This window comes from Aphidius gifuensis, linkage group LG3, assembly GCF_014905175.1.
Source record: "Aphidius gifuensis isolate YNYX2018 linkage group LG3, ASM1490517v1, whole genome shotgun sequence".
NCBI lineage: Eukaryota > Metazoa > Arthropoda > Insecta > Hymenoptera > Braconidae > Aphidius > Aphidius gifuensis.
The window spans coordinates 24962584-24973490 of NC_057790.1; the positions used below are offsets into that span (position 1 = coordinate 24962584).

The 10907-nt window shown below is 23.6% G+C and overlaps 2 protein-coding genes across 10 annotated transcripts; one reads left to right on the forward strand and one right to left on the reverse strand.

The window, feature by feature from the left end:
* The first annotated feature begins 2444 nt into the window (after positions 1–2444).
* On the forward strand, positions 2445–2982 carry LOC122853190. Its single transcript, XM_044153506.1, has 3 exons — positions 2445–2553; positions 2620–2750; positions 2812–2982. Exons 1-3 carry the CDS (start codon positions 2445–2447, stop codon positions 2980–2982), a joined length of 411 nt encoding a protein of 136 aa, XP_044009441.1.
* A 69-nt stretch (positions 2983–3051) lies between these two features.
* LOC122853188 (ras-specific guanine nucleotide-releasing factor RalGPS2-like) lies at positions 3052–10810 on the reverse strand. 9 transcript variants are annotated; one of them, XM_044153495.1, is made up of 12 exons: positions 10679–10810; positions 9384–9567; positions 8925–9121; positions 8462–8702; positions 8038–8201; positions 7594–7962; positions 7327–7527; positions 6967–7041; positions 5851–6033; positions 5579–5764; positions 5236–5357; positions 3071–5168 (listed from the first exon to the last, which is right to left on the reverse strand). In XM_044153495.1, exons 2-12 carry the CDS (start codon positions 9447–9449, stop codon positions 5041–5043), a joined length of 1932 nt encoding a protein of 643 aa, XP_044009430.1. In that variant the 5' UTR covers positions 9450–9567; positions 10679–10810; the 3' UTR covers positions 3071–5040. The 9 variants fall into 9 exon arrangements, with proteins under 9 accessions (XP_044009438.1, XP_044009430.1, XP_044009429.1 ...); XM_044153494.1 differs by having other exon boundaries at positions 5236–5378; XM_044153498.1 differs by lacking the exon at positions 6967–7041.
* Positions 10811–10907: the final 97 nt, after the last annotated feature.

The following is a 10907-nucleotide window of genomic DNA, read 5'->3' on the forward strand; positions in this document are numbered from 1 at the left end:
TTTATTTATTTAAATTTATTTAGCCGAAAATAAAACTATAAATTTGAAAAAAAATTAAAATTATATTCTAAAACCTTTGGTATGTTTTAAAAAATACAAACGAAATTTATTTAATTTTTGAAAATAAAATCAAATCGAATTTTGATTGGCAAGTATTTCAATTGGTTTTATATTTTTTTTAATTTCCAATTTTGTTTTTATTTAGCCTGTCCAAGGTTTTTTTGGTAATTTTCTCTTTTTTTTTTTTTTTTTGTAAATGAAAAAAAATGTAAAAACCAAGTGACCCACGGGGAAATCAGTTTTCTAGTTTCCTCGAATTCTTTCTGTCTGTGTCGAGGGGCAAGGTGAATAAAAATAAAAAAAAAAGCATATATATTCGCATCAGTGAACCATGTAACCAACTCGATTGTTTCCATTGTCGAAAAAATAGAAGAAAAATAAATAAAAAAGCCTCAGACTAGAGCTCTTTTGGGAATTTCGATTTTTCTTCTTTTCTTATTATTACATTTATGCATTACAGTAACTATATATAGTATTGAAATAACTATTATTCTATTAAAAATTGATTATTGATTACAACTACATACAATTTTACATTAATTGACATAAAAAATTAATACCAAACTTTAAATTTATAACTAAAAAACTCGTATAGTAATATTTCGAAATAATTAAGAGTCTCTCCTCTTGTCTCTCCCGGATAGAAATTTTAATACGCCTCATGTATGATTGTTTATATATTTTTATTTAGTTTACAATATAAATCCTTGCAATTTAAAATGTGTTTGCATGCCATCACGATACTCATTTGTACATTTAAAATATATATACATATGTACATGTGAATCGTGTGTAGCAAAGGCTTGTTTGCTGACCGGTTACCAAGGCTACAACACCGAGTTACAACTATCAATTGGATATAGCAGCTTGTTGGTCTAGTTCCTCATGTGTTTGGTCTCTTTGCCCTCTTCCTCAATCAACCAGTCTCTCTCTCTTTCTCCCTCAGCATTTTTTTTTAACCAGTTCAAACATTATCCTTGTTCCACCATGACCAAGCTCATCTTCGATCCAATATATCCACTTAACGAGCAAATTAATCAGCCAAATTTATTCAAAAACTTTCGAATTTATTATTGGCTCGTTGATCATTTGAATTTTGATCTTTTATTAGTATTTTTTTTTCAATCCAAGATGATAAATTGGGCAAAAAAAACAGTACGACATTTATGGATTTATTTTATTTTTATTCAATAATTTTTATTTTATTTCTATTACATTAATTTTTTAAGTTACGTTTATCTGTTTTATTTTATTTTAGTTTACTTTTTTTTTGTGGAGAAATGTGTAAATCATTTATCATGATATATTTAACGTCTTAATGAGAAAGTGAGATAACCAGAACGTTCTTCATGGTCAGTACATGTGAATATATATTTGTTGTTTATGAAAATAAAGAGAAATACAAGTAGTAAAGATAAAGGATACAAAGACAAAGATACAAACATAGTTGTATCTCACATGTTCATTAATAATTTTGTATATTTGGTGAACTTTGAGGCTATAAAGGGTGTTTGAGAATGAAGTAAAGTCCTAGAGACTACCTCAGCAACTTGTGCACAAAATTAATTGGCGGTTAAACTTGATTAATTTTTACAACAAAATTTTCTCACTTTCATAATAATATAAAATAAATAAAATAACAATTTACAAATAACATAGTTGCAAGTAATTTTATTTAATTCAATAAAAAATAATAATAATAAATTAAATTCATCAAAAAAAAAAACGTCAATATTTACAAAGTAGTTTATCGTTATAAAAAAAAAAAAAAATTTAATATTTTTAATAAATAACAATTTATATAATGATAAACAAATATAAAAATTAAATTATTTGTAAATAAAAAAAGTAATATATATTTATCATTTGATAAAAATGTATTTAATTTTTTTTTTTTTGTGACTTCATACTTGATAATGATTATTTATGACCATGACTCGTTTGGCTGATAAATGTTTTCAAGAATATTATCATTTGTACAAGATAAAATAAAAATTTATAATATATTTAAACTAAAAAATAACAGTTATAATTACAATTACATTGATTGATCTTTAATCAAAGTGAAAAAATAGTAATATAATTTTTTTATAATAATTAATATAAAAGAAACTATTAAATGAAAAATGTATAAAATAAAAATAAGCTGATAATTTCCGTGTTTTTGTGATGAATCACTTGATAATAATGTCAAATGGGATTAAGATTTTCTGATAACTATGTGTTAATAAATTGTGGATAATTGATATAAAAAAATATCGTTAAATAACTTGGACTTGATGTGACATTGATTAAATACCATTTTAAATAAACTCTTGGTCATTTGAGAAATAACATTTGATGTGAACGTTACTATTAAAATTAAATATCAAAGTTAATTTAAAATGTTATTTATATTTTTCATAATTTTATTTGATTTTTTTTTTTCTTCTGATAGTTTTTTATATCAGCCACTTTCGGCAGAAAAAACATTATTTTCTCTACCATTACACGGTAAATAATTAATTAATTTTAATAAATAATTTATGTAAATTAAAAATGTTTGTTATTTATTTTTAGAACGTGAAGATTTTTTAGCTTATTCACTTGGTGATGGTTATTATCAAAATTGCACTTGTGTAGAAAGAAGTCTTAGTTTTCCTTATCCCGATGGATTGGGAATAAAAAAAGAACGAATAAATAAATTTCAGGTTAATATTAAACATCTTGACAATAATAAATAATAATTAACATAAATTTAATGCGTTTTAGAAATTAAATGTACCTGAAAATTTTACGACAAATCTATATGCCTGGGTGAAGGCTCGTTTCAATATGGAACAAGAAGAATTACGTCAACTTATTTTAGAAAGAAATGTTTGTTTAACAGATGAAAAATGTATTGATCTCAATGACATTGGAGCTCTCTGTTGTCCATTTTAAATAATATTATAATTATAATAAATCAACACTTCATATTAAATATAAAAAAAATAAATTAAGGTAAAATAAATAATTGATAAAATACTTGTTTGCATTAGAAATTGTTTTTTTTTTTTCTTTTTCATTTTATAAATATTAATAAACTTGATAGCTTTGCATTATTAGTTTAAAAAAATAAAGTGATTTGCAATTATTCAGGTGATATTCAATTATATTATTGATTTATTATTATTTTTCTTTTTCTATCATCAAATTTCTATCAACATATTACCTTGTTGATAATAGGAAAATTATCAAATTCAACTTGTGTTATTAAAAACAATCCAAGCAAATTTATATATATTTTTTTTTCATAATAATAATGTATCAGTCTACAGATACTTTAGTCAAAATATGCTCGGATTTATTTATAATATTGTAGGGTAAAAAAAAATAAAGACTAGCAATATACAAAAATTAAATTACAACAAAATTAAAATTATACAAAAAAAAAAGCCTCAATTATTAACAATTAAAGTGAATGACAATACAACCATTTCATTATTCATAAATATATGAGTAATTATTAATATTCAAATGAAAAATAAATTCCATCTTAATTAATATATGAATTACCAAAAAAAAAAAATATATATAAAAAACATTACTTTCTTTTACTTTTTCCTTTTTGGCATCATCATCATGTAGTAAAAAATAGAAAAAAAAATTTTTTTATCAATAATAGAACATTGAATTTTCAATAACAATTAAGTCGTATAAATTAATTTTAATAACATGATTCAGTCAGCCTTTTAGTGCAAATATTATTCAACATCTGTTGTTAATTTATTGATCATTTATTTTTATTTCTTGCATACTTGTTTTTTTATTTATTTAAATAATAATAAAAAAAAATGATATGTGTGTATTAAGATTAAATGAGCCACACTTGACTCTTTTATTCTTTATATTTTCATAATAATTAATTCATGACTTATTGCCTTTAACATTGAATAATAATAATTAATATGTTCAAAAAAAAAAACAATGACAATCTCTTTTATTTCTTTGTCAAATTGTCAGTGGACTATGAAAAAACAATTTACTGAGTATCAAATAATGCAAGTATAGGCATTTAATTAGCCAAATAATAATTAATAATTAATAATAATAATAACGATACTTATATTAATTTTAAAACTACAAAATTTCGAGCAGACAGTTCTTTTTCATTTTTTTTCTTTGTCAATTTTTAAATGGTATGTATTGTTAATAATAATCCTATGTTTGTCATGAATAATAAATTGAGTGGTTTATTATTATACACACATTAATGCCTAGTGATATGCCAATGAAAAAAAGGCAAGCTAATAGCATTATTTTTTTATTTATTTTGCTATTCATAGTCAATATAAATCGCAGATTAATTGGGTCCTTTGGTTTTTTTCTTTATATTTTACTATTTATAATGGTTATTAATTTTATTTCTTTTAAATTTTGTTAAATATATAGTACCAGTTTTGAATTTACATGTGAAATTTATTTGCAAAAAAAAAAAAATATATATTTATATAATTTTATTAGAAAAAATTATTTTGAATATTTTTATTTATTGTATAAATTTTTAGTCTTGTTTAGTGGTTACTAGCAATTAATTTTTTTTTTTTTTTTAATATAATTGACATCAGTCGATGGACTGAATGTAATTTCTAACTCAAATATTATTATCATTCATTTTTTTTTCACAAAATCATTGAAATTCTTTTCTTTTTTTTTTTTGAACGAATAGAAATTTCATGTAAAATTTTAGTACAAAGCAAAAAATAAAAGTTGGTTGATATTATTTAAGCTTATTTTTTCATTTTGTTATATAAAAAAAAAAAAAAATGATTAGTCCATTTGAAAAAAATTAATTTACCTTTAAAGTATTTGAATCTTTTTAAAGTTATTATTTTTTCAAAGCATTGGCGCATGCTTGGCGAATAATAATTATCAGCAATTTGATATATTATTTGAGTTATTTAATTTTTAAGAGCTGCATGTTATTATTTACCGTATTCAAGGTTGATAATACACCGACTACTCGAAAGACATTAAATTTGCTGGTAATGGTTTTTTTTCAGTCACTCCACGTACCATTCCTCGCATCTCTTTTACCCACTGTTCAGCAAAATCACTTGATATAGCTCGAAATTTGTAGATATTTCCTACACAAAAAAAAAATTCATAAAACATTAAATTATAATATTATACTTATTAAATATTAATTCATACCTTTATTAGGATCAGTGAGTAAAAATGAATCTTTATGAAACATACTATCAGCTGATTCAACAATCCATCCAAGTATTGATACCATTTTATGTGGCTCACGTTTAAAATCAGATCTATCACAACTGAAAATAAAAGAAAATCCCCTAAAGATAATTTTTATTAATTAGATTATTTGTATTTATTTAAATATATTTCATAGATTAAAAGCTGCATCACTTATTGAAAAGAAAAAAAATATCTAGCTAAATAGATTGAGCATTTAAAAAAAATCATTAGCCATATTTTTTATAATAAAATTGCATATAAATAATTAATATTAAAATTTAAGGAAAATAAAATTTACCCTTTAAAACATTTTGGTGAGAAAAAAACAATTGACGAGGCCCAAAGTTGTATCCAATATTTTTGCCATGTTGTAACTGCTGGTTTTCTTCCATCACGTAAAATAACTTTTCTTTTTAATAGCCCTTGCATTGAACAACGTGGTTCCAACACTCCATCAATATCACATGGTAGTATAGGAAGTGTGCTAAAAATAATATAAATATATTAAATTCCATTTTTCCAATTGAAAATTAAACAAAGACTATTTTATTTAATTTTTTTTTTGTTTACCTTGTTCGTGAAAGAAGACTGCAATCATCATTTATTGCATCAGTAGGTGTACAAGGTGAATTTTGATCTAAATCAACAGTTGGCAATACCACATGTGGTTCTTCAAGAACAGAATCATCCAAAAGATGTCTAACAGTCATTTGTCCAGTCTCTAAATTAGCACCATTTGATTTTCCAAATATACTGAAAATTATATCAATCAATTTTTCATTAATACAAATTAAATATTTATGTATGATTCTAATTATTATTTGTTTATCAATAAGTAATAAATATTTTACAATTACATGAATATGTTTTACTGACTTGTTGATAAATTCATGCATATTTTAATGACACAAGCATCGAATTTTGCATTACTTCTTGCAGTGTCATCTGATTATAATCGATGATGTGTTTAGACATTAAATCTTATCTATTTGCAAGCATGATTTATCAATAATTCTACATATAATTTAAAAATAAAAAATAATAAATAATAATATATCTTATGGAAATTAATTTTTATCATAATAATAATAACAACAAATTTTCGTGAAAACCCATGCCGATGATTTACATCACTTTATCTTGGTACACGTTTTTTTTTCGTCCAAAAAAAATTAAAATTAAACATTTAAATTAAATAACAAAGTTGCCTGAAATTTGATAAAGACATTTGATAGAAACACTGTGATAATTTGGTAAATAATTTTTAATAATCATGCAGAACTTATTCACGATGCCTAAAATTCAAGGTGCATAAATAATAAATGTAAACATGTATATAAATTTAAACAATGAAGCAAAAAAAAAAAAAAAATAGTAGTCTCGTTTAGACGATCCAACTTGTTACATTGGATAAGTCTTCATATATTTTATTTCAATTTAAAAATTGTCAGTGTGTTAATTTCGAATGACTGATAATATTTTAAAATTGAAAAAATCGAAACGTCTCAACAAGATTCTATTTGTAGATTGAAATAATATAATAATAAATAATATAAATTATAAAAAAAAGCCAATCAACGATGTCAAATATTCGGATATATATTATTTTTATAATATATTTATTTTTTGTTAAAAAATTTTTTTATAATCCGTATTAAATCCCTGAATCGAGATACCGTGACTCACCCAGATGCTCCAAAGCTAGTCCCATATCGGCATCCTTGTTTATGGAAGTTGCGTGGAAGGCTCGCACTGCGAAGCCTGATCACAGGGTTTTTTTTGATTTGACATTTATATACACAAGTATTTTTAAAATAGCAAAAAAATAGTGTAAAATAACAGTGGCAAAATTAACAATAAGCAAACACTGTCTGCATTATATTGTTATTATTATTATTATCAATATTAATTGTTTAATTGTTATTATGATTAATAATAAACAAATATAATTAATATAAATTATTATAAGAAAATTTTATGAATTAATATTTGAGCATTAATGTATGTTATTTTAATTTAAAAAACAAATTATATATATTTACTTACTTTGTGCCAAGACTTCGACATTTACGATGACCAGGAACAAATTTATTTGCTGCTGATGCAGCATGAAGACGCAATGAACCAGCACAACCACGAGCTGGTGATAGTGATAATGCAGCCACGCCCGTTGCCACATCACCCACTGATTCTTTGCTACTACTTGATGATGCAACTGGTGAATTTGGCTCTAATTTCATTGATAATCTTTAAAATAAAAAAAATTACAATTAATACAAATTTAATTGTTGATATTTATATTATTTAACTCACTTGAAATGATCATCTTCAAGAAATTTTTGTAACTCTTCAATATAACGCACAGAATTTAAATATTTTTGTACATCTGCTAGTACAGTAATTGTTGAATATTCACTTGCTTGAAATACAGTAACACGAGTTAAAACAGTATTCATTTTAATTGCTCTTTGATGATTGTCATTGTTTTTAGATGGTGGATGTGCCATGTCAATGTAAACAAGATCAGTAAGAAATAGACCAAGATAAGGAATGCATGGTAATTTAAGTGTTGACATATGTTCTCTAAGATTCATCCAGTTATTTTTATCACTAAATACCTCAGCTAATTTATCAAATGATGCTTTATCTTTCTTTGTTAAATATGACCATGTTTTTGTTAATCTATAATTAAATAAAATATTATATTTAATGTTATGATTAATGTATATATAAGTTATCATGCTGTGAGTCATTCACCTATATATTGGCGCACTTTGAAGGCCGGATATGATGGCAAACAGAGAATGCATATTATTCAAGTCATATAATTTTTTAGCAACACGTATAAAATGCGCAATAACTTCACATCGTTGTTTTGGTGATGAGAAATTTAAAATTTCTTGTACTGTCCAAAAACTTACCTAAAAAAAAAAAAACAATTAATACCAATTGTTTTGAAAAATATTTAATAATTTAATATAAAAAATAGCTGTGTATAAAAATTTATTAGAAAGGTCGTTTAAGTATGACCCAGTATACCGACACTTTCACTCGCATATTTTTTTTTCAATTGAAAATTCTTGAAATAAATGTAAAATAATAATATAATAGATGAAAATTATATAGGTATATTTAAAAAAAAATAATAACAGCCATCAATAGATGATGAATTTAAACTCACATGATTAAATCGCCTGGTGAAATCAACAACATTTGGTGCAACAAGTAATTTATTTTTTTTATTCCACGAACAACTGGATAATTCTTCAGGTTTAATTGCTTTAAAAACAACAAGATCTAATAGTGTCAATTGTGTTGCAAGATCATCTGATGAAATTCCAGTTGCCACCAAGGGTCCAGTACCTTCCAGATTTGTATTACATCTTCCTGGTAGTGAATTTGATTTACTCGAAACAGAATTTCTACGAAAAAAAAAAAAACGTTTTCATATAAATTTTTAAAAGTATTTTAATGTTTATTTAAAAAATATTTACAATAAACAAACAATTAGTAGAGAATAACAAACAATTAATATTTACTTCACATAATGAAAAATTATTTAGAAAAAAAAAAAGGACAAATAGAAAAGAAAAAAACAAAGATAATTAAAAAAAATGCCCAGGCATTAATACAAGCATAATTACCCATAATTATCGTAACTTGTGTTTACACTTGACGGTGTAAGTTCAGAGTATTTTCTGTGTGGCCTATATTTATCACGATGTTCTTTGCGTTCTTTGTAATTTTTATCTCCTTGGTTCATCTCACCAGGCAGTAAGGGACCACTCGGTGAGTTTGTATCATTGACAAATGATTTACCTCGACATTCCAATGTACCAAACTTTAAAAATATAAAATAAAAAAAAACAAATCCAACAACCAACAATAAACAATTAATAACAAACAAATTATTTTGTGTTAATTTATAAACAAACAAAAAAATATAAACAAAAAAACAATTGTATATTTTATCTTAAGCTCAAACATAAATTTAAAACAAAAAAAAAACAAAAATAAATGAATTTAAAGATGTTCAATTATTTTTTATATATTGTTAAGGTATTTTTTTTATAATAATTAATAAACAATTGAATAATTTTTACCTTTGATATTTTGTAGGGTGATATAGATTCACCAGGAAAATCTCTCGATATTGCTGTGTAATACATCTCAGCCAAAAAACGAAACCTCTTAAAAGTTTCATTACATTTTCGAAAAAAAAAAAAAGAAAAAAAAAAATATAATTAAATTAATCAATCACCTTGTTTTTCAATATCGTAAAACAATCTGTAAAATAGAAAAAAAATTATATATAAATTAAGTAAGACAATTATTATATCATGAAGAAAAAAAACAGGTTGCAAATAATAAAAACAAACATTCGAAAACAATGCGTATTACGATTGCGTAATTTGCAAGAAAAAAAAAAACATAAATAAATAATGATTCAAGTATCATTTTAAAACTTCCACACATTTAGAATAATGCTTATGAAACAAAAATATCTACTCCATTGACCTTGAAAATTAGCTTTAAAAAATAAAATAAAAAAATTAAATTAAACACGTCTAAAACGCACAAGTCTTTCAATTTCTCAGTTAATCTAAAAATAAGTATTAAAAAATAAAAAAAAAATAAAATTAGGTTTTTAATTCAACAGTTGGACAGTCATTAATGCTTAATTGAATTAATTTAATATCGTATTCGTAAATTTATAATTAATGTTAAAATTAAAAAGAGATTTTTTTTCGATTTTTGCAATTTTTTTTTCTTTCTTTCAAAAAATTTTATCAACGTCTAGGTCAGGGTGGAGATAAAACCCAGTGACTAAAATCATTCATTAGAAATTGCTATTATTTATCATCCAGTTTCCATCAAGTTGTTATCAATGAGTAACAATAATTATTTTTATTTCTTCAAATGATTCATGAACTATGTTATTGCGTGAGATGAAATTCATTGAAACTTTTGCACGAATTTTTTTTTTTATTGTTTAAATAACGTCATCTAAATCCCGGCACACATACATACATAATTATAATATGTACATCAAGAAGTCATCAAGTGTTTTCTGTGAACAACAACAAATAAATAAATAAAATAAAATCAAAATGATAATTCAAAGTTTTAGACAAAACACAAAAAATTTACTTCAATTTTTTGACTCCAATTTTATGTAACAACACTAATTACTAAATTATTCTAATAATTAAAAAATTTATTAACAGGTGTTGGATTTGAGGCAATTTGAGGAGGGCCTAATAGACAGCTGGACTTATGAAAAAAAATCCTCCCTTTTATCACAACACACAAAATATCAATATTCACAAGTTCACTTAAAATTTGACATTTAACAAATACACTGTTGATTTAATTATTATTTTATATATTCACTTACATGTTTATTATTGTTATTTATTTTTACACATTTGTGCAGTTATTATCATCAAGACACATAAATTAAAATGCACTTGAACCAGTTATGAAAATCTGAAACTGTGTGATATGTTTGGGCTCGGAGCTCTTAGCAATAAATTTTTTTTTTCTTTTATTATTATTTTTTTCTCTCCCCATTTTTTTTATTTTTTTTTATTTATTTACGATTTTACTCCATCCTGTGTGATCTT